Source organism: Apiospora aurea, assembly GCF_038362705.1.
Source record: "Apiospora aurea strain CBS 24483 chromosome Unknown utg000001l_segment0_segment0, whole genome shotgun sequence".
Classification (NCBI taxonomy): Eukaryota; Fungi; Ascomycota; class Sordariomycetes; order Amphisphaeriales; family Apiosporaceae; genus Apiospora; species Apiospora aurea.
Window position 1 is genome coordinate 3,141,048 of NW_027117388.1, and position 23,711 is coordinate 3,164,758.

Consider the following 23,711-nt stretch of genomic DNA (forward strand, 5'->3'; position numbering starts at 1 on the left):
GGAAAATAAATAGTGAGAGTAGTAAGAAAGCAAATATGAAGTGAGCACTATTCAATGCTTCCTGACATCTGTTTCCCGGCACTAAAGTAAGACAAGCATCTTTAGATTACCAACTCTAAGACTCTCATCTGGCTGATTTTTCTAGTATATGGGAGTTTAGTTCACAATGTCGGCAAGAATAACTCACATCCGATGTGGTGTAGTGGCTAACATTACACGCTCTCATAGTAGATCCGTGTAGCCCGGGGTTCGATTCCCCGCATCGGAGATAAATTTTTCTTTTGGACCTTTTTGCGTCCCTTGGTTACAGTAGTGGTGGAAGATGTTGAAATCGGTAGTAACGCTTGCATTATAGTGTGCAATGTCTATATACATTTTTTTCAACCCCCTCCGTGTTTTTGCTTCGTACCGTGACCATTCTCCATGGGAGTTCCAACTTGAAGTAAAGCTGACCGTGCTACTACGTAGGTAGGTGCCCAAAGATGTAGGTACATAAGAGAGAGGTGGGAACGAATAGGTGCATTGACGCACTGACTTCCGGGTGATATTCAACTAAAAAGCCTATGCACCTAACCATAGTCCCCAGCTGAAATTGTGGATCTGACACTTACCCGCTTCCAACCCTGCTGCCCTTCCCACAAGTGCAAAATTCGGGCTTTGTGTGCGTGCGATTGCAGATTTCTCGACTTTCTGCTTGCCAGCTCCTCCACCAGGAAAAAAAAGTCGACTTCACGATCAGAAGACGACTACTAACCCAACAGCCCAACCCGCCGTCGAGGTAAGCTTTTGAAATTCGCCTCGCTGGCTCGCGCATTTGATTTATTCTGCATTTTATGCGGCCATTCAATTCATCGCTGTGATTGATTTGCAACTAACTCCGGCATAACAGACCTCACCACCGACGCCAAAATGTCTCGACCGACCGTCACCATCATCGGCAAGGACGGTGCTCCCTCGGGAGCCACCCACCCTATGCCTACCGTCTTCACCTCGCCTATCCGCCCTGATATCGTTCAGCAGGTGCACACCGGTATGGCCAAGAACAAGCGTCAGCCCTACGCCGTCAGCGAGAAGGCCGGCCACCAGACCTCTGCCGAGTCTTGGGGTACTGGTCGTGCTGTTGCCCGTATTCCTCGTGTCTCTGGTGGTGGTACTCACCGTGCCGGCCAGGCCGCCTTCGGTAACATGTGCCGATCCGGTCGCATGTTCGCTCCTACCAAGATTTGGCGCAAGTGGCACATCAAGATCAACCAGGGCCAGAAGTGAGTTTTGCATGGTTCCGGCGTCAAGAATTGGTCAATTACTAACCTGCTCCTCCACAAAGGCGCTTCGCTACTGCCTCCGCTCTGGCTGCTTCTGCCGTTACTCCCCTGCTCCTTGCCCGTGGCCACCAGATCTCTTCCGTTCCCGAGGTTCCCCTGGTCATCGACTCCGCCATCTTCGAGGGTGCTGCTGCCGCCAAGACCGCCGCTGCCTTCAAGATCCTGACTTCCGTTGGTGCTGGTGCCGATGTGCTCAAGGCCAAGAAGTCCAAGAAGCTCCGAGCTGGTAAGGGTAAGATGCGAGGCCGACGTCACCGCCAGCGCCGTGGTCCTCTTGTCATCTACGACTCCGCCGTTGATGGCAAGGAGCTCGTCAAGGGTTTCCGCAACATGCCCGGCTGCGAGACCTGCGACGTTTACGCCCTGAACCTCCTCCAGCTCGCCCCTGGTGGCCACCTCGGTCGTTTCATCGTCTGGACCTCCGCCGCCTTCAAGGCCCTCGACAACATCTACGGCACTACCACCAAGCCCTCAGAGCTCAAGAAGGACTTCCTGCTGCCTTCCAACCTGGTTTCCAACGCCGATCTTACCCGTTTGATCAACAGCTCCGAAATCCAGAGCGTGCTGCGTGCCCCCAAGGGTGGTGCCGTTACCAAGCGTGCTTCCGTCCAGAAGAAGAACCCTCTGCGCAACAAGCAGGTCATGCTGCGCCTCAACCCTTACCACGCTACTTTCGTCAAGGAGAAGCTTGGTGAGCAGAAGGCTCCTGAGGGCAAGCCCCAGCCTACAGCTGCTCTGTTCAAGGAGGTTGTGAACCAGGATTAAACGTGATCAGTGCTTGGTGAGCAGCATTGGCATTTCAGGGAATGGGTTATGGGTTCGTTTATTACTGAGGCGTACTGGCTCGGTTTACGAGTAAATCAATGATGATTTCATACAGGGTCTAATTTGCCCTCCACTTAAGGGGAATGAATTGATTGTGATCATGACTAATCTAAAATGTTCGATGCTGATTTGCCTCTGTATGGTTGCCCTTGCTTGACTTTCATGATATGCCTTGTCATATGCTCCATCCGCCGTCAGGCGTAGCTCGATGGCTAATCCAAGGCGCGTTTCGACAATATCCCACCAACCCAGCATGACCCGGCGCTCAATCGTCCGTAGTGGAGGGAGCAGTATGCCAACCGTTTTGTGTTATTGATAGCCGGCTTTAAATGATAGTCATCATATGGGTTGTAGGATGGTCATGTAACGTCCACGGGTATGAGTCGTGTGCTGCCAGAATCGGTGCAACGAACAGATAAAAGCCGCTTGCTTTGAAGGGCAGCATTTGCGTCTCTCTCCCATTTGTTTTCAAAATGACTAGCAATTCTCTTTTGCAAAGAGGCCAACATGTCAATGCATTTTTATATTACCAGCACAATTTTTGCATTCTCTTCGGCAGTCATTTCACATAAGTAGGTAGTCATCTACACATTTAGCACCCCATGTAAGTTCCCATATTCGCAAGGCCGTCGCGGGTATTGAGATCCTCTTCGCTCATGGCGTTGGCTTCGTTGAGAAGATCCTCGAGTTCCTTGACTTTCTTGATGCGGAAGAAACGGTGAATACCCTGAACGAGACGATGGGAACATTTGTCGATGTTCTCGTCGCTCTCGGCCGCGAAGCACAGGCGGTAGTAGGCCCAGCCCCTCTCATCGGCGATCTGCGGCGTGGTGCTGAACATGAGGCCCGGCGACACGAGGACGAGGAACGGCTTGTGGGTGAGGAGGATCATGAGCGCTGTCGTCAGCGCCGTCCCGTTTATCGGGAGACCCTTAGACCCGGGCACTTGCCACAAAGGGTGCTGCTCAAAGCGCATGCGCATCCACAGGAACATGCCGCCGCGCGGCCAGTCGAATTCGTACAACTGCGTCTTGGTGATGACGCCCCAGTCGGCGTCCGACTTGCGGACCGGCGTCGACTGCTTCAGCTGGTAGGCATTCTCCTCGAGTATGGAGCACATGCGGTTCATACGGCGCTCGTACTCGCCGCGGAGGCCCGCCAGCCAGCGCACCCAGCCGTCGACCTTCCAGCCGTTAAATGCCGCCTTTTCGCGGCTAGATCGCAACGCCGCAAAGCGACTCATGGTGGCATTGCCTTCAGTCTGCTGCGTGCCCATGATGGTCTGCGCAACCAGGGCCTGGACAAAACCAGACGGTTGTTGATTGCCAGTCTCACTGATGCGAAGGATCTTCTCGGCAATCTCCGGTGTCGTTGTGATCCAGCCCAGGCGACAACCGGGTGCGACGGTCTTGGAGAATGTGTCGAGGCGAACGACCCGACCGTCGGTGTCAACGTTCAAGAACGAAGGTACGAGGGAGTCCAAGAAAGGATATCCAGACTTGTTCCCCAACGTGTTGGCCTCTTTGAATTCCGGGATGGGCAAGCCACGGGCCTTAGCTTCGTTAAGCTCTGCTGAAGGGTATTGCAGATACCAATATGGGTCATCCTCGATGATGATGACGTCGTACTTGCTGCAGACAGCATATATCTCTTTCCGGCGCTGTAGAGACAAGACACCACTTGTTGGGTTATGACCCATCCTGCCGACCAATGTCAGTATATGGGGCGATCAAGGTTTGAGGCTGTACCGGTTTGGCCCAACGCTCGACTCAGACTTGGCGGATAGACCAACATACGTTACAGTATACATCAGATGTGGCCTCTTTCCCTTGCTCTCGTCCCAATTTGCGAGGACATCTTCTAATCCACCAGGACCCTGTGCCATCATGCCCTCGCCGTCCATTTCTACGGGTGCAACATTCAAGCCGCGGGGCAGTGCCTGGCTTAGGACGTTGGCGTACATAAACACCTCAGAAAGCAAGCCCTGGCGTTCGCTGACGGGGTTCTTTCCCTCGACCCAGATGTTTGTGAAGAGCTCCAGCGACTTGGACATGCCGTCGGTCGAGCCGACCGTCATGACGACTTCCGGTCCGCCCTCGTACGGCACATTCGGATGCAGATTCTCGCGCACAAACTGTCGAACGAATGATAGTAAAGCCGGGTAGCCGGCGGCCAGCCCGTATTGCAGGGCAGTGGTTAGATCCACCTTCTTGAGCGGGTCGCTGCCCTCGCCGTCATGCGGTACAACGACGTGCTCCGGCGCCGCGCGAGGGTCTGAGGATTTCTTGAGGGGCGGGGGCGACGAGAGCGACGTCGAGGCCAGCTGAGAGGCTAGGAGCGAGTCGGCGCCGGGACGGTTCGGCGTGGGCGTCCATCTCTCTGGTTTGGCGGTTTGCGCCTCGAGGGTGTCGTATGGGAAGAATTGGGGATTCGGGAGACCTGGGCGCCGCGGAAATGCGATGTTAGTCCTGACATGCAAGAAGGGACATGGAAAACAGCTACGAACCGCCGGCGAGCTGGCCAATGCCAGGAATCAGGAAGTATTTGTAGTATTCCTTCATTTTACTAGGCAGACGGGCCAATGTCACATCCGAGAAATGGTGGCTCATGTCCTTCGGCGGCGGCTTCGCCATTTTGGCGCTCTCCATAGAGGAATCCATATTGAGCAACAGTCATCTACCGCTGCCCGGTATAGATATCGAAGGTCGAGTTGTTGGGCAACAATGCGAAAGGTGGAATATGGAGGAGACAGCTAAAGCGTCACGGATACGGAGAAGGCGGAGAAGGCCTGAAATCTATCAATTAGACATACGTGATAGATAAGCACAACACCTTGCTCAATAGTTACATGGATCAGTTCTGGAGGGTGCATCATCTAGCCCATATCGAAGGATCATACTGCCGCAGAACCTCCCCCAGCAAGCCGTAGCTGAAGGGGGAGGATTACAAATGCAACCCGATTGCTCATTCTCGGCGTTTGTGAGGGATGCACGATAAGAAGTCCGCGCCGGAAGCTGGGGGCCTATCATCTAGGCGGAGCCAGGCATCCCTGCAACTTGGGTTCCTTGCTTGCTTACGTCTCCTTTTGGCGAGCTCGCCGAAAGCTGATAGCAGCGACACAAATCTGCATGTACCTACATACCTGGTAATGTGGGAGTCAATGTTAAATATTCGGATTCAGGCCTCGAGAATATATAAGGACATGTATATATATGTCCGGAGGACATCAGATACAACAGCCAATTCCTGCTCTATTTCGCCGCCAAAGAGAGTGCTCATCGCGGACAAGATTAGGTCACGGCTGCTAATTTCTCCTATCGACGCCCGTTGGCCACTCCAAGACGTATGGGCTTAGGTACCAACAGCACGCGGCCAGGCTACCGAGATGGCTTCGCATACCGTTGTTCTCGTTTTACTGCAGTAGCTGAGGGTTTTCGGTGAGTTCCAATGCATTCTACACACGTGCAGTGGTCCTCTAAGAGGATACTTACCTACCTCACTCCAATGCTCCGCGAGGGATGCCGTTGTTTCGGTGGGGAAACAACCAGGGGTTTTCCAGAGATACGCCAAATCAGATTGATCTGAATCCATTTTGATTTGGGGTACAGGCAGCGGCAGCGGCCGGCACAGAGGGGTCAGTCGCCGAAAACGCAACCGCGGGGCAATTATTTTATTTTGCCAGAAGCAGCATTGGGATGTAGGCGACAGACCCGATCACATTCTTCAGGTCCAGCAGGTCTTCTGATTCCCAAACATCTTACCTTGCGTTGCTTCAATCTTGCGGTAGATCAACTGAACTAATGCCCGTTTGTTGATCAATCAATTGCTACTGCCCCTTCCCAAGCCTTTCCGACATTGCGCCGGTCAAACTGCGAGCGACACCGCCCTAGGCTTGAACACATTATATCGTCATATCTGCCCTTTGATCTTTGTAAATTGAGCGGTGTCGCCACATACATAGCCCAACGTTGTCCACCGAAGACCGAAACCTCGACATAAGACACACACCATCAACACCGTTCTACCGTCTCTTTCCGCGGGGCTTCACCGAACTCTAGGGCCTGTGGCATACGACTGCGTTACTCTTTCTCACGATGGAGAAAATAACTGACAAGATAGCCGCTCTGCCGGCGGATGCCTGCTACTCCTCGCTCGAGTTTTTCCCTCCCAAAACCGCTATGGGCTTCTCCAACCTGCGCGATCGTCTGGACAGGATGGCAAGGGCTCTGCGGCCACTATTTGTCAATGTTACATGGGGCGCCGGCGGCTCGACATCTGGCAAGTCGTTGGAACTTGCAGAGATCTGCCAAAGGGAGCTCAACTTGACCACATGTCTACATCTGACGTGTACCAATATGAGCAGGAAAATGATAGACCAGACTCTGGAGGATGCAAAAGTCCTTGGCATTCGAAACATTTTGGCTTTGCGTGGTGATCCTCCAAGAGCGGACGAGTACGAGGACCCAAATCGTGACCCTGAAGATGCCATTGATGCAAACTTCGTGTGGGCTATAGATCTCGTGCGCTATATCAGAAAGAACCACGGCGATTATTTCTGCATAGGCGTGGCGGCGTACCCTGAAGGGCATGCCGACGAGAGTCACCCCTTGGGGCAGAGTCTAGAGCACGACTTGGCCTATCTCGTGGACAAGACACTTGCCGGGGCGGATTTCATTATGACCCAGCTCTTCTTTGACGTAGATGCTTACGACAAGTTCGAGCGCACGCTGAGAGAACACCCGAGCGGAGCTTTCAAGACGATCCCTCTGATTCCTGGCCTCATGCCCATTCAGAGCTACCAGATGATCAAGCGAACTACCAAGCTTAGCCATGCCTCGATACCAGATGCCATCATGGCCCGTTTAGATGCCGTCAAACAAGACGACGAAAAAGTCAAGAACGTCGGTGTGGATATTGTTAGTGAGATTGTTGAGCGTATCAAGGAGATCAAGGGCCGGACCCCTGGCCCCAAGGGTTTCCACTTCTACACTCTGAACCTGGAAAAGGCCGTATCATTCATTCTTGAGCGGACGGAACTCATACCCTTCGGCACACCTGGCGAAGAAGAGGCAGTAGCGGACGACTTGTTACCTAACATCCCTGCCCTTACTGTGAACGGCGGGTCTTCGACCCCTCAAGATTCCCTAGCCCCTCCAGCTCATGATCATTCTCGCCGGCAGTCTTCCATCGGTTCAGACCCCCGGAATCGCGTTATTGTCATGGGTCGGACCCCGTCGCATCCGGAGTACGAAACCACGGCAGCTGATGCCAGTATACCTGTCGAGCCCATCAACACTCGAGCCAACACGCTTGCAATCTCGGAAGGCGAAGGCGTGCTGGGTCGTGAAGCAACATGGGATGATTACCCCAATGGACGATGGGGAGATGCCAGATCCCCAGCTTATGGCGAAATCGACGGTTACGGTCCCAGCTTACATGTTACTAATGCCCAGGCTATAAGCTTATGGGGCCATCCCACAAAGGCTGAAGATATCAGTAACCTCTTTGTAAAACATTTGAAGGGCGAGTTAGCGGCAATCCCTTGGAGCGAGGAGGAATTCAATGCGGAGACTGGAACCATCAGCCAACCCTTGTTGGAACTGAATTCGAAGGGCTGGTGGACTGTAGCGTCGCAGCCCGCGGTCAACGGCCTTCGATCTTCAGATCCCACCTTCGGTTGGGGTCCGCACCAGGGCTTCGTTTTCCAGAAAGCCTTTGTTGAGTTTTTTATCCCTTCGGCGGACTGGAAAGTGCTCTACGAGAAGTTACAGTCTTCCGAGGTCAAGGACTCGGTTTGTTTCTTTGCTGCGAACGCGAACGGCGATTTTGTCTCCTCAGACGAGACAGGTGGGTTGTCGGGGGAGGCAGTAGAGGCAAGCACGAACGCCGTCACCTGGGGTGTTTTCCCGGGCAAAGAAATCGTCACGCCGACCATCATTGAAGAGGTCAGTTTCCGAGCATGGTGCGAGGAAGCCTACGGAATCTGGGGCGAGTGGGCCAAGGTCTACGGCAAGGGTACCGAAAGTAGCAAGCTATTGGAGCGCACGAAGCGGGACAGCTGGCTGGTGAACATCATCCACCACGACTATATGGAGAAGGACGCTCTATGGGATCTGTTGTTGAAATAGTGACAGGAATAGATAAGGCCCAGAAGCCTCGCGGTCCACCTAGCATCACATCCAGACGGGGGCTGTATCTGAGATGATACTCCAATGTAGGTGTGAATAGAAAACACAAGCATTAATACGCAGCAATACCTGTTTGGTGGCCACAGAGATGCAGCACATCAAAAACTACTCGCGCAGATTCACAATGTGTATGGCGCACTGGCTCAAGGTTGGTTTCTTACAATATGATAGGGAGTCATTCGTCGCGGCAGGTAAGCTATGCAGGAGCTATGTCTTGGCTGAAACCAACCAGATCGAGTATGTATTCATGGACAACTTAACCCCCTAAGTCTGTGCTGGGGCGCGACTTGGGAGAGCCGAAGCTGAGATGTATGAAAAAGCACCGCGGCCATTAGCCCGGTCTTTCCGACATTGTTGGGTCGAGCTCTGCCATCTAATAGCGTGTAGCTCCCACGATCTGTGTTTTGACAGCGCTGCCATGAGTGAGCGTGGTTTGCTAGTTGTAAGCCAGTACATATCATCACTTGGTACCCAGCTACGGGAAATCCCTTGAGACATAATGTGGCAACAAGCTTTCGGCAGGTCTGACACTGATCAGTGCAGTAATGCATCTTGGCATAGAAAAGAAAGCTTCAACAAAAGGAAAACAAGTAAGGTCGGGGTAAGCATATCTTATGGGGCGAAGAAAGGGGAAAGGAGAAGAGAAGAAAAGGAATCCCCAAAGAGACGGCTCGGCACGTTGCATTATCTGGAAAATACGAATCCAGTCATACAATATTGGCAAGGGGTGTGTGTGGGTGAAAGGGGAAAAGAATAAACCAGAAAGCTCTGCTTCCCATTCTGCATCCTTTGCGGCCGAAATGGAAGTAGTCTCCTGTCGTGGAACGAGAGCTGTAACCATTTCTTTCCTCTGTTCCTCTCTGCTCTGTCACTTTCTGTTCGTCATCAGATACAGCCTTGAAGCATGTAATGTGATGAGCAGCATGGCAGGTTTTGCCGTTCTTCAAGTAATAAGCTGACCAGCTATGAGACCATAATGGAACAATGGCACATGCCAAGGGACATGGGGTTCTTGATACCGTCGTCAATACCGCAGTAGATAGCGGCTTCGAAGAGACAATCCCATATAAGTACACCATGCCGTTTCCTCTTCGAAGACCCAATTCGATCGAAGCTGCTGACATGCCACCACCCGTGCTTTTTCTGTCTTATGAGAGGCGAGACCTCTGGGACTGATGCACCACCGGGACAAGAACGTGCGTTGGCCAATGGGGCGGTCCAAAGACCAGGAGCATGACCGTCCAGACCTAGGAACCGGCAGGATACAGTTGGATTTGGCTCATCGTTATCGATTCCATTGCCCTTTTACACCATAATTTGGCAGCGGAGAGGGAGGGGGCAATGAAACCGGTCTGAGCATCATGCTGTTTTTTCCTGGCTCTCTCCTGGAATTCCCGCAGATGCATATATCCATTTGGGCGAGAAGGGCAAATTCCATGATCAGAGACCAGGCCCTTTCTAATAAACCCGGTCCCGCATCATAAGGGGTAGTGCTACAGCCACATGGGACAGGGTGTACGTACACGGATCAGCAGGTCGCCAGAAACGGAAGTTCTAGTGCTTGCATAAATGCATCTTGCTGGGCCCGACTGGGCTGACTTGCACTCCTGCTGGACCTGGGAGGAGGCCGGGCTCAAGGGTCAGGGGACGGAGGGGTGACGACGGCGTTGACGTTGACGTTGACAACCCTCCACTGAAGCACGACGACGACGATGAATGCACTTACGCCGGCATCGATTAGACCTTACCCATGTACATACACTGAGACCTCGTTACATGTATGTAGGTTGGCTTTGGCCCTGCGACTCACTTACATGCAGCAAGCTCAAGGACGTTGGATGGAATGCCTACCTACCTAAGGTTAAGCTTGATGCCCATCTCAACCTGACATAATCGATGACCCGCCCTGATCCGCGACTTGCCAGTGGCTGGTGAAGTGTTTGAGGACCTGTGGCCACGGCCGTCATCATCAGTTACATATTCCCTTCTTCATGTTTCTTTATTGGAAACATAGGTGCTTTCTCCCGGAACAAATCCCGAAGGACTACCCCGCCTTATGTCAACATCGATGGTCCGAATGTAGACCTTGGGAGGCGTCCCAATTGGGGAAATCGGAACGTCAAGCCTGACGTGCGGACTCCAGTGTTTCCTCCCCTCGTCCCGCCCGTCTCTTTTTTTGGATGAGATTGGGGGGATGGGAGCCCTCATAAGTAATTAGTTTACTCCTGTCCCTATCCCATCCAGGGGTTGTTGTGCCTATTGGTCGTCCACCGTCAAGACAGTCACATACTGCATGTCGTATCAGTTCTACCTGACCCATGGACGCTGTGTGCTACGAAATCCGAGGGACTGGCAACCCAATCCGTAAATAGAAACACGATGTTGCGGCCGGCGAGACAGCATCCAGCATGTCAACGACTATTGAACGACATGCCTGGACCTCGGACATGCTGTCCGCATTCGTGAAGAAGGTTCTGTAAGATACCCCCTCCCGCCCTCCGCCCCAAGGGGCCTGGAGTAGTTTCTATGTCGCGGGCTTGCCTCAATATAGAACTACGGATTCCCCCGGTACGTGGATACGTCATGAGAAGCTAGAGAGAGGTTGTCGCGGGTAAGCCACTACCTTTCAGGACACAGATGTCTTGTTGGGACAAGACGCCACAGACACCTCTTACTACTAATAGCACAATGCAGGGTCTAATATCCGGAAACAGCACCGCAGGGCCGATATCTATTTCCGAGCTGGAAGGGTTGTTACAATTGCCCGAATGGTCGACGGCTAGCATGCTACCGGACCGCAACTAATGCCACCCGGAAAATGAGAGGTTCTGTATATAAGTAGGTCGGGTGGCCGTGGTCCCAGCGAGTCAAGCCATCCTTTGCTGGGACTCGCCTCGTTTGCTGGGATTCGCGAAGAGAAGAGCCCACCCAGAGCAATAAATAGCACGTAGTTCAGCACGTAGTTTCAAGGCCAACGCCCTGGTTGTTCCACTTGGCGGCAGTGGGCCATACAAATTTGTCCAAACCGAGAGGAACCAGACGCAGAGGCCGCGGGTTGTTGCAAGTGGGTTGCCGACTGTACGGCCTTGCGATGTTACACAGCCAGCACGCTGTTAGCCGTCCGTTCGTGAAGACGAACTAAGGAAGGATAATGCACCGCAAATGCAAATGTAAACCAACTTTTGGGGCCCGATAGTCCCGAAGCATTTGTCGCGTTCCGACTGGGCAACGTGGTCGCTACGATCGGAACAGGAGAGATCCTGGTTACCGTCTCGCCCACAGCCGCATGCTCACACCGATGAATACCATGGCCCAACGAGGAACGGGTTCTTTCGGTCGAACCACATCTGTGCAATCATTGGCCCATTTGGCGCTCCTTAGCCAGGATGTGTACTCCGTAAGCGGCTGCGGAACTGAGCACGCCTGGTGGGAGCACCGGACGGAGGCCTGTCGCACCTCGAAGGCTCTCACTCTCAATCTACCTCTTATGTAGGTATGTACATGTGTACATGTAGGTAAGCAGTTGTTTCAATGTCCGATGCCTGAAGCTTCTCGTCAGTTCCACATTAACTTGGCGAAGACCAACCAATGTGCCTGTGAAGGCTGTCAACAGAGCCTCTTTTCTTTTTCTCTGTAGCGAAGAAGCATGCATCTGTAGCTGGCCTACCGCTGTCTGAATTATTATGTCACCGGACTGTAACTTCGTTTCCGTCGCTGTCGACTTTTTTTATTTCTCCTGAGCCCCGGCTAATGATGTACCCAATCACGATACAGCAAATGGGCCCTTGCACTTCCAGGGGCTATGGTCTTTCGAGGTCTGGCCAGCAAGTGTGCAAGAAGGTGCTGTAGACTCTTGACATGTGGCGTATTTTAAAGAACCTTTCGATCCGGATCGTGATACTTTTGGCCGCCAACCCAATGGGAGGAGAGATCAGGAGCGGAGGCGCGCTGCTGTGCAATCAACGTGTATGTAGAGAGAGGACTCGCCGAATGTCAAGCTGTCTTGCGAGCGCCAGCCGTCTGAGAGCCGTACCCAAGAATAGAATCCAAGCAACAAGTCAAGTGAAGTCATCGGAGGCTCAGGTATGAGCCTAAATGCGCGGAATCGCCCATGATGGGAGTGTCGTTAGCGTGGGAAACGCAGGTCATGAGACCAATCCCGTATCCAGACTACCTGGCAGTGGGTGAGTGACCTCTCGGTAGCCACCTGTTCGTCAAATGCACGACGCTTCTCAGCTGCCCCCACCAGGCAAACCCGATGCCCTGGGGTTTTTGTAGGTGCTTGAGCCCGACCTCGATCACGTTCCTGTGCTCGGAAAGGGCCAGGCTCTGGCTTAGGTTACATGTTCCATGCCAATCAGAAAGTGACCGAGATCAGGCATTGGCGGCGGTGACAATGGGAAGAAAACGTGAGCAATCGACTTGTGCTTGGAAGGAAGATATGGTTCTACTCCGGTAGTTGTTGGAGCCCGGATCTTGGCAACAACAGTGGAATCCGGAACATGCATAACACACTGGTGCTATTTGTGAAATGGAACGGTATGAATTTACACACACGCTTGCTTGACCTATTTGCGCAGCAAAATCGCGTCCGAAAACGCATGGCTGAGGTTAAACAACTACAGCAGGGATCCAAGGGAGGAGTTACTTGGGCCAACCAGTCGGACTATCAGGCGCGGATATGGGAAGTCAGTCGATCGTGCGCTATTCAAATCACGAGTAGTGAGTAGTAAGAAGCTGTTTCGCAGTTCCAAGGCACCACTGCCAAGGCTCTCTGCTCTGTCTACGGCAACAATAATAGACAATAAACATGCTACCTATTAACCCCCCCCCCTTTCCCAACCCAAAAGACCGTGTCACGAGCTGCTATTGTTCAGTGTCTACATAGCTTCTATAGCGAAAGAAGTACACGTATGTTTCGATAATAGGCATGTTGGGATGCAGGTGTGGGGCAGGATCTGGCTTGTTTCTGCTCCTATTCGCTCCAGGAAGCAATTCGATATTTGGTGGTGGGACTCTGGGGATAAGGATGATGCCCGTCTTTCGAATACCTGGGAAACGAGGGGTTGTTAGTGGTATTGATGTATGCAGAATAGTTGAAAAGTGGAACACCTTGTTCAATGGTAACATGGACCAGGCTATGTCTATACCATCGTTCTTGTCCTCTGTCCTCTTCTTTCCACCTCAGTCCCTCTGAGACGGCGATGCCACACACACAGCGGGGATGGTCAGTATAGGTATGTATAGATGTGGCCAGGAGCAGTCGAACTACATAATGGGTACACCACTATAGACATATCGTAACTAGAGGATACAGCTGATTACTTTAAGTAGTAATTTACATGTAAAATGAAACGATACATACACACCTCATATGGGTAGATTTTGATAACCGCCTGACTGGCATACCTACCTACATGCGGTACCTACTTACCTACACAGAATGCTCACACACACACATGGGTATTTATAAGGTAGAGAGATTCGCTCCATCCCAGTTCAATGTCCTCAGGGTTTGCCTATTACAATATTGTCTGCCTGGCCTACCGCTTCACCACCTCTGATTGGAAGTGGATGCTTGTTCACTTCGCTTCAAACCCAACAATTCCGCTCTGACGTGTAGAGAAACGGTCTTGTTTAAACTTCGGCTACAAGGCACTCTTAGCGCTCGACTCCCCGTCTCGGAAGTGAGCACATGAGCACCTGCATCTTGGACCATTCCCACTTTTCATTCGTCCCTCTCCTACCCCCCTGCCTCTTCCAGGCCCTCAAGATCCAGTAATAACATCCATGGTTGGAGGACCGCATGTCCTAAGTCCGGTAGTAGATGCACCGCCTATCAATTGCAGATGCCTTTCTGACGGGGTAGCTCACGCATGTACAGAAGAACGGATCTATCTGTTCAGGGAGGAACCGAGATCGAATATATTCCGTAGTAAAGGGAACCTACAAGATGCCAAGTTCAACGTACTGTCGCCGCCTTCGTCCTGACGGGCGGCGGTGCCATGTTCTTTCTGCATATGTGTGCGTTTTCGGCGTTCTGGGCCTCTCAGTCCGATCTCTCCCCTGCCCCAAGACCAAATATCCCAGTCCCCACAGACAAAAGGTAGGTTAGAGAGGTCACTTGACAAAGTCCCGTGCCAACGGACTCGAACTCTGGAGTGGAGAGTGCTAGAGAGGCAACATTGTTCCTTCAATGGTCCAGATAGAGAGGACAGCATGCTTACAATGCAGAGTGGGCATCCAAGAAAAACTACGAGGAGCCGCAGGCCAACGGTCTTTGATGTTGGTGCTGAGTGATGATCCAAGATGGTCCGGACCGAAATTGTTTTCAGACCGTTGCTTTGTTTTTTCCCCAGCACAGCAGTCTGGCGCCAGGAACCTGAAGCTGTCGGATTCGGATTGATTGATGCAGCATGTTAGTAGTAGGTAGTCGTAGCAGCAGTCAGTCAGTACCTTCAGTAAGGATGTATGTAGGTCAGGTACCTCCCTCATGGATTCCAACATGAACATCCCAAACCCCGCCTCCAGCTTCCCCCTCCTGTCCGGCTGTGCCCCTCATCATCCGCAGCAGCGTAGGTACACCCAGAGGTTTGATGCATCTACCAGACGACCGAAACTGGGAATGAGAGGGCAGTCAACGACCGGCGGCGGCGGCTACTTCTTGACCTACTGCAAGTTGTCTTTGTCACACGCCTTGTTGACAGTTTGGATGAGTCTTTCGCGTCGAATTCTCTCGACTCAGGTCGGAAACTGTAAAGTGCACGACACAAGAGGGAGTCATCAGATCAGCCAGAGACGGCAATCCTCTCGGGGGGATTTGCTTCGATCAAGTAGATGGATGCATAGAGAGACGCACTGCAGAGGAGAGGGACCACCCAACGATCGTCATCATAGGCGCGTCGTTTTGTGTGTCTGCAGCGAAGAATTGACTTCTGTCCCGATTCGGTTGGGCGTGTCACATTGCCCATCACCTTCGACACACGCCGCAACGCCCAGTGCAGGCCAGCGCAACAAGCAATTAAAGCACCAGCGAACCCCTCCCTCTCTCGGTGCTCTCTTGTTTTTTCGACACTTGGATCATTCGTGCACCAGACACGTACGAAGCTGCTGCAAGCACTGTTTAAACTGTCTTCCCACCCACCACTAACCTACATCTTACTTGTACGCACCTGTTCCCTCACCTCCTAACCTAGTAAACAATCCTCCCCCGATTCGATTCCGATTTTGAAGCCCAGTCAAAGCAGTACGGTCACATTGATCATCCACTTGGGCCGTTCTGCAACCTTGACTAACGCAACCGGCCAGGTATCAAAATTCAAGACGGGCAAAACTCCCGTTTTCTACAGGGCAGGGTCTTCTCGTAACAACATCCAACACTGCATGCGTTAGGTATTGACTGGTAAGCGGTATTTCTACACACGCTATCTACCTACCCTCCATACATGCCTATTAGCTTTGCGCCTCTCCTCTTCCCTGCGTTGGCCCCCTTCCCCCCAGTCCCAGTCCCCTCTCTTTCTCTTTACGATTGATCCGAACCGTGTTCAAGTCGAGCAACGTAGTGCGCGTGCCTCTCATCCCCCTTTCGTACACTGCTCGCATGAAAGCAGGGCATCTTTATAGTCGGCCTGAAGCTGCGGCAAGCAAGACGGGGAGAAGATTGCCCCTCCTTTGCAGCACAGTAGCTTGGTTCCCAGCGGTGGCATGTACCGGCGCCCTCTTTCGCCCATTGATAGCCCGCCTTGTGCCAGCCTAGCGCACGCAGGACAAAGCAACTCGAGCATGTACATTTGATGATACATGCATCTCCCTTCCCTCATCCCTCAACCTACATGTACCTAGCAGCACCGGGCAGCACCAGAGGAAGAGGTTGAGCATCGAGACTGGCTCGACGTACCTAGCCAAGGAGACAAGCCGCAGTCGCATGGTGCCAGGCCTAGCTCGCCCGTCGACTTGCTGTCCATTGCTTTCCCACGCATCTCTCTCCATTTTCCCCCATCGACCTTGTCCTTCTCCATCACCACTAACAGAACTCCCTACCACACTACCTCGTTACCTCTTACATAACTGCCTACCAGGAGACCGTCATTCGACAGCAAGTCTCCACCTGACACCCCGCTCAACCTTCTTCGCTCAACTCAAGTCCACCGTTGCACGACCCTCTGTTAATAACAGAACTGAGAGTGCTTGCTCATTAAAATCCCGTCCCTCTCTCACGTTGTAACCTATTTCCCACTCTTCGTATAGGCGTTTGCCCTTTTCCTTAGTAAACAAGCATAAACCCCCCCCAAAACCAAAGCAGAAAGGCCCTCGCTGCGGAAGTCTAACCATCCCAGGTCTACTAAAGCCTGACCTTGACGAAGATCCAGAGAGAAGCAGGGCCCCACGAGTCTCGACATTCCTCGCGCCATTTCATTCCAGAGCCCGAAGAGAGGCAAAGAGACCCGCCAATCCAGCTGCGTTAACACCTCTTCTCACAACTTATTTCCGGCAAGGCGGCAGGCAAACCCCCAAAGCAAGGGAAAGACAGTGTGCAACCATTCATCCACCAGCCATTTCGTCCATCAGGTCGATCAATCAGTCAGGCAGCACCCAACCAATACATTGTTTGGGCCCATTAGAGATCCTTTCCTCGTCATTCTCGGCGTAAGCAGTACTCGAGAAATCCGTTTCAATTGTCATCATTGTCTTCGGTCGCGGACTCTTCGAACAAGGTCCGCACAATCATCAATCGCCCAACACGGCAGCACGAGCCAGCGTACCCGCCCGCCCTGACAAGACAACTCAACCCCGCTGACAGCATTTATCAACCTCGCGCCCCTCACGGCCACCACCCGTCGCACTGACCGACTCAACCACCATTATGTCTGCCAACCGCCCGAATGCGGCCTTTAACTCCCTTCGGATGGGAGGTGAGAGCAATCCTTCATCGCCAGGTGGGCGCATGATTGGGCAATTAGAGAGACTAAACTTGGACACAGAAATCATCCGCGAAAAGGTTCAAGACGGCATCACTGGTGAGACCAGGGACCTGCAATACACCCAGTGTAAGATCGTAGGCAACGGTTCTTTCGGTGTCGTCTTCCAGACCAAGCTGTCCCCCTCGGGCGAAGATGCCGCCATCAAGCGGGTTCTGCAGGACAAGAGATTCAAGGCAAGCCGGCTACGACCTTCCAGATGTTGCCACCAAACCCAATTCTGACCGAGACTACAGAACCGTGAGCTGCAAATCATGCGCATCGTCAGACACCCGAACATCGTTCAGCTGAAGGCCTTCTATTACTCGAACGGAGAACGCGTGAGCAATCCCGTTGCGCCCTCGGGAGACATGGCAGTGGGTTGCTGACTTAAATGTAGAAAGATGAGGTGTACCTGAACCTGGTGCAGGAGTTCGTTCCCGAGACTGTCTACCGAGCCTCTCGATTCTTCAACAAGATGAAGTCAACCATGCCTATCCTCGAGGTCAAACTGTACATCTACCAACTTTTCCGAGCGTTGGCCTACATTCACTCGCAGGGCATCTGCCACCGCGACATCAAACCTCAAAACCTTCTTCTCGACCCTTCTACCGGTATACTCAAGCTTTGCGATTTCGGCAGCGCCAAGATTTTGGTGGAGAATGAGCCCAATGTCTCGTACATCTGCTCACGGTACTACCGTGCGCCTGAGCTCATCTTCGGCGCGACCAACTACACAACAAAGATCGGTGAGTTTCACAACTTGCGTTGCTGCTTTTTCCCTCTTCCTTTTTTTTTTGTTCTCCTATCCTAATTGATTGTCAGATGTATGGTCGACGGGGTGTGTAATGGCCGAATTGATGCTTGGGCAGCCGCTGTTCCCTGGAGAGTCGGGCATCGATCAGCTGGTGGAGATCATCAAGGTCCTTGGAACACCAACCCGCGAGCAGATCCGAACGATGAACCCCAATTATATGGAGCATAAGTTCCCCCAGATCAAGCCTCACCCCTTCAGCAAGGTCTTCCGGAAGGCAGATGCGAACGCTCTCGACCTGATAGCCAAACTGCTCGAGTACACGCCCACTGAGCGCCTGGGCGCCATTGATGCTATGGTTCACCCCTTCTTCGACGAGCTCCGTGATCCCAACACCAAACTCCCGGACTCACGACACTCTACGGGCGTTCTGAAGGACCTGCCTGCTCTGTTCAACTTTACGCGGCACGGTAAGTCTCCCTGCCTCTCCGTTGATAAGACACCCGCCCCTGCTTCTTTACTAACCCGGCACAGAACTGTCGATAGCACCATCGCTTAACCACAAGCTGGTGCCGACACACGTGCAAGCCTCCCTAGCAGCCAACGGACTAGATATCGACAACTTCACGCCCATTCCGAAGTCGGAGATGATGGCCAAGCTGGACTGAGCTCGCGCCAGGCCGTGCACTCTGGTTACGATCGGCCAAGTCTTGAGAGTTGATCTAGTGACGTTCGTTTTATGTATGAGCTTGTTAATGTGGCTCGAGACGGTTTTGTCCGCATCGGAGCTGCGTACTTGTTGGCGGGTTGATGATCGGTTTAACGTCGGATCGGCCCCCTATCCAGAGTCCGCGATGATGGTGGTGGTACGAACCGACCGAGAGCTGGAACAGCTCGAACAAACTTCCGTCTAGGACTTGTCTACTGAGCTATGCAAGGGATTATACCCCATTTTCCCTCGGAATCCACGATACCCCCCAATGATTGTCCTCATGGAATCAAGGACTGTCCTCTTCGCACTGCGCCTTGAAACTCTGGCTGGGTTGCGCAGCCCTGGACTGGCCCTTTCGCTTAGACTTCTTCTCTGCACGATTGCGATGGCATTCACTTCAATATTCATCTTGTTCGATTACTCAGTTAAACCTCGTGGTGGAAGGTCCACGAGGCGGCTGGCACCCTTGAGGTGGTCTTGCGAAAAAAAAATACATCCCCCCCACTTAGGTCCAAAAGGGAAAGGGAAGGAGGGCGAATGATCTGGCGTATATCTTTTATGGTGCGAAAGGCCACCAGAGTGATGCTTGGTGGCATCCCGCTTACAAGGAGGACAGATCCTAGGAGGTAGCGGAGTGCTCTTCTTGATGCAATAGCAGCACAATGGAAAGTGGTCTCCCTCAGGAATATTCGGCATGACTTTCTCACAATCAGATTTTCATTACTCCCTGACGACTTGCTCGTAATGGTCATGGGCCGTCGAAAGAAAGGTATTCTAAAAAAAGGAAGGGATGGCTCATTTGGCTCGGACGGCACTGGGGGAAGACTGCTGTTGCTGCTTGTATGGAGGAAGAGATGACGCAGAAATCACCCGAAACAAATGATAAATTCCCATGACTGCGTAGCCCTGTGATGCGGACTGTGAACACTGATGCGAGCACTCTTCTTTCCTTCTTCTTTCTTTCATTCTTTCATCATCTCTCTATTTCTTGGCTCGAGGTTAAAGCACTTCGAAAGGTGCAAGGCAAGGGCTGTATGCATGTATAAATCAGCAGCAAGTCAACGGGTTGCCACCGGCACTTATGCGTAACAACCACTGAATTCCGCTCTGCAGGCTGTAGCACACGCTTCTCTTCCCACCCACGGTTCACTCACACCTGGTCACTTGGAAGATCCATTCTTTCTCATGTAGGACGTGGTCACTTCTTCTACTCTCAAGGTTGGGCTCGTTTGACTCCCGATCGTACCGCGTCCCGCCCATCTCCCAGCAGCTCCGATAAGGATAAGGATCGGACAAAAGAAAAATCGTACCGAGCTCAGATACGGCGTAGCGGGTATTCAGCTCCTAGGTACATGTACAGCTTAGGTAACATTGAAGGGAATGAAGGCGCTGGATTGGTTGGTGCTGTAAGTACGCAAGTACCCAAGAGCAGGTAAGGTACATCAATTTTGATGGAAATAAGTGGACCCAACAGGCCTGCCTGCCTCTTCCGCTCTTGAAGCTTCCTTCAATTGTTCAATGTTCCCAGTTGTGGGGACCTCCAGTGATCCAACCGTGAGCTAAGCTGCCTGCTTTAGGTACTTGTCGCGTCTCATCACGTCGTCCATCCATTGACAGCCACTTTTGACCTCCCAACTTTCTACCTACCTACCTTTCACGCCAACGGTCGACACACGGTCAATCAACAGCCAGATTCAACCCGATAATGGCGGATTACGATCGCAGACAAGGCGGTCGTGGCGGCGGCGGCTACAATCGCAAACGACGTTATCGAGGTGAGTACTCCGTTGCCCATGACACTCCATGACCTTGGAAGCCTAGGAAGCAGAGAGGCCATTCGCATGACCAGGAACTCACAATTTCGGCAGATGACGATGAATCCGATCATAGACCTCAGCGCCGTCGGTACAACGAGCCACCGCTGCACGTTCGAATTCGGAAACAGCTATTGACCCTGGCCGAATCGCCATTGCGACGATGGCACGAAGAAATCCAAACCACTGCGCACATGGTAGCCGATAATTATGACAAGGAAGAAGTTCGGACCAACTTCCTCGACCTCGTTCCTCAGATCGTCGTAGAACAGCCACTCAAGACGCCTTTCGTCGCTGCCGTCGTCCTCGTTGCCAACTCTCTCAAGCCCGAGGTTACGACGGACGTTCTTGCTCGCATCGCGCCTTTAGCCGAGGAAAAGATCAAGCTGGGCGAGTGGCGTGATGTCAAGCTTTATCTCAAGCTTCTTGCCTGCCTTCAGAGTTGTCTCGAGGGCGATGGCCTATTTCCTGTTTTGGAAGAATTATTCAACCGCGCTGTCGAGCTTCAAACAAGCAACTCGGACGACACGATCGGCACCGAACTCGTCAAGATAATTCTGTTGACAATACCATATGTCATGGCGGCTGGATCGAGCCAGGCACAGCAGAAGGCTGCTGATCTCATGGACAAGACTGATGTAATTGCATCTGAACCCCATGCGCTCCAGGTCCTCATCGACCCACATCACGCTGAGAAAGGCGAAGACAGTCCTACAGCAAACTCGAGCTTGATTGGTCTCCTGCAGAAACAGCTACAGAACGAAGCTCAGAATGGGTGGGAGCTGAAGTGTCTGCCTCGGCCTTGGCAGATGCCTTTGGAAGAGATCGAGCTACAAGAGAAGATGGAGAATGCTCAAAAGCACCCTCTGCCTGCCATTGCCATACCCGAGACTGTTGTCACGGGGCCGCGTCCCCTGTTCCCTGAGATATACATGTCTGTCTATGCCAGCCAGGAGGTTGAATCGGTGCCCCCTGTCACCAACGTCGCTGCTTCTTTAATTCGTGACGGGCTGCTCGATACGATCAACATCATGGACTTCAATCGTAACGTCACAGCACGATACTTGATTGATATCGACTGCTACTTCGCGGACGGTACGTTCGTCAAACGCGCAACGCCTTTTGACCGACTGCGAGATATCGATGGCGGTCGCTCTACTTGGAAGCCCGAGGATGTGGCAGTGGACGCTGTTTTCTCCCAGCTTTTCCAGTTGCCCAGCCCTGAGCACAAGCTGGTGTATTACCATTCGGTACTGACTGAGGCCTGCAAGCTGGCCCCGGCTGCAATCGCTCCTAGTTTGGGCAGAGCTATTCGCTATGCTTACCACAATATCCACCAACTAGATCTTGAGCTTGGTCACCGTTTCTTGGACTGGTTTACCCACCATCTCAGCAACTTCGGTTTCATGTGGAAATGGACCGAATGGGCCGACGACGTGGAACTTCCCGACATCCACCCGTGCAAGGCCTTCATCATCGGCGCGCTGGACAAAGAGATCCGACTGAGTTTTGCCCAACGTATAAAAGGCACGCTCCCTCCCCAATACCAGGGCCTCATTGGACCTGAGAAGGAGCAAGATACGCCGGACTTCAAATACAACAATGAACGCACTCCGTTCTCTGCCGAGGGCAAGGAATTGGCTCAGCTACTCAAGAGAAAAGCCACAGACGAGGAAATCCAGCCCGTCATCGCCCGTATCCATGCCGCCGCACTCGAGCAGTCGATTGATCCACTTGTTTCCAGCACCGATGTTTTCATGACAGCCATCTGCTGGGTCGGGTCAAAGTCGCTCTCGCATGTTCTTGCTTGCATAGAGCGCACCAAGGACAGACTGCTCGACGTGGGCGCTGCCTCGGAAGCTGCCCGACTGCAAATCATCACGTCAGTGATTTCTTACTGGTCAGCGCAGCCAGGCGTTGCGATAGTCATCATTGAGAAACTATTGAATTATAGCATAATTACTCCCGGTGCTGTGATCGATTGGGCTCTTGTCAGCGGCAAGGCAGGCCCTGGCGGCGAGGCGCTCAGCAAATCGTGGGTGTTCGAGCTTGTTCTCAACACAGTTGTCAAGGTCACCGGCCGTGTTCGTCAAGTGCTTAGCAGCGGTGTGGCTGATGGCGCATCTGATACCGAAGTTCTGGCGATGCGAGACTTGTTCAAGTCAATGGATGATGCCCTCGTCAGCTGGGCAGAGGGTACGAAGGACCAGATGATGGACCCGGCTGAGCCTATGGATGGTCTTGGTGGAAAACGAGTAGAGCTCGTTCAGCGATGGGGTGAGCGGTGGTTGCGCGTGTTCCGACGTCGCTCTGCGATTGAGGAAGCACATATGTTGGCTACCAAGCAGTAATTTGCTGGGACAGAGGAACGAGTTGCGGTTTGTGTACGATTGGGTCTCACGGTCATGGCGTTTTTTCCTGCGCACCCGAATCCTTTTCAGTAGCAGGTTAGCTAGCAAGGAGTTGTATAGTACTCAAGCTTCAGTCTTTACACGCAACAAATATTACCGGGGTTATGGTCCCTGTGAGACATCACTTCCGAGCCTCTGAGTTGTTTTCATTTCGGACTTGTTCATATCACCCAGCCGTGACTGCTAATTCGTGCGCCAGGCTCTGCCACCATGCTGCTAGCCCAGAAAGGAAGTAACGAATATTTTCAAGAAGCAATATTTTCCTTTCGTTTCTACAATCCTAAGGTTAAGCTTGACATACACGGCGTGCTACGGGAGGCTCATTGGAGCTGCGAAGAGCAGGTTAGAAGAGGTCTGGGGCCCGTCTGGGGTCATCACGGGATTCTGTCACTGGATTTCCGGGGCAGAAGTTGCTGGCCCTGGTAAGTCTTTTCAGGTTCTGCGTGACTATAACATGCCTTGGCCCGAATTTGATGCGGAGGATACAGGGGTTGATGGCCATACAATGTCCGGGTTCGACAAGGAGGTCTTGCGCGCACAACACCTGCCAGGTGCTTCATGGTATATTACTTCCCGTTCCTGCCCTGATGGGGGTACAGGATAAAAGCCCTAAGCTCTGGGTCGATCTGGCCTGGGCGTCTGTCAGATCGTATAGGTATGCAGAAAGAGAGAGAGAGAGAGTAGAGGTTCTATCATTCTCTGCGTACATGGGACTACCAGGTTTTGGT

The 23,711-nt window shown here is 52.5% G+C and overlaps 5 protein-coding genes across 5 annotated transcripts; 4 read left to right on the forward strand and 1 right to left on the reverse strand.

Moving 5' to 3' along the window:
• Positions 1-714: 714 nt before the first annotated feature.
• Positions 715-2,087, forward strand: PG986_000983 (60S ribosomal protein uL4; the record flags this gene model as incomplete). Its single annotated transcript, XM_066837205.1, has 3 exons — positions 715-778; positions 890-1,262; positions 1,325-2,087. The coding sequence occupies exons 2-3, from the start codon at positions 910-912 to the stop codon at positions 2,085-2,087; spliced, it is 1,116 nt and encodes a 371-aa protein (XP_066706098.1). The 5' UTR covers positions 715-778; positions 890-909.
• Positions 2,088-2,739: 652 nt separating this feature from the next.
• PG986_000984 (aromatic amino acid aminotransferase) lies at positions 2,740-4,807 on the reverse strand (the record flags this gene model as incomplete). Its single annotated transcript, XM_066837206.1, has 3 exons — positions 2,740-3,847; positions 3,944-4,586; positions 4,654-4,807. The coding sequence occupies 3 exons, from the start codon at positions 4,805-4,807 to the stop codon at positions 2,740-2,742; spliced, it is 1,905 nt and encodes a 634-aa protein (XP_066706099.1).
• A 1,434-nt stretch (positions 4,808-6,241) lies between these two features.
• On the forward strand, positions 6,242-8,275 carry PG986_000985 (uncharacterized protein; the record flags this gene model as incomplete). Its single annotated transcript, XM_066837207.1, has 1 exon — positions 6,242-8,275. The coding sequence occupies one exon, from the start codon at positions 6,242-6,244 to the stop codon at positions 8,273-8,275; it is 2,034 nt and encodes a 677-aa protein (XP_066706100.1).
• Positions 8,276-17,081: 8,806 nt separating this feature from the next.
• PG986_000986 (CMGC/GSK protein kinase) lies at positions 17,082-18,714 on the forward strand (the record flags this gene model as incomplete). The annotated part of the gene is made up of 6 exons (XM_066837208.1): positions 17,082-17,247; positions 17,317-17,489; positions 17,550-17,633; positions 17,693-18,041; positions 18,118-18,516; positions 18,581-18,714. The coding sequence occupies exons 1-6, from the start codon at positions 17,199-17,201 to the stop codon at positions 18,712-18,714; spliced, it is 1,188 nt and encodes a 395-aa protein (XP_066706101.1). The 5' UTR covers positions 17,082-17,198.
• A 1,749-nt stretch (positions 18,715-20,463) lies between these two features.
• On the forward strand, positions 20,464-22,923 carry PG986_000987 (uncharacterized protein; the record flags this gene model as incomplete). Its single annotated transcript, XM_066837209.1, has 2 exons — positions 20,464-20,533; positions 20,627-22,923. 2 exons carry the CDS (start codon positions 20,464-20,466, stop codon positions 22,921-22,923), a joined length of 2,367 nt encoding a protein of 788 aa, XP_066706102.1.
• Positions 22,924-23,711: the final 788 nt, after the last annotated feature.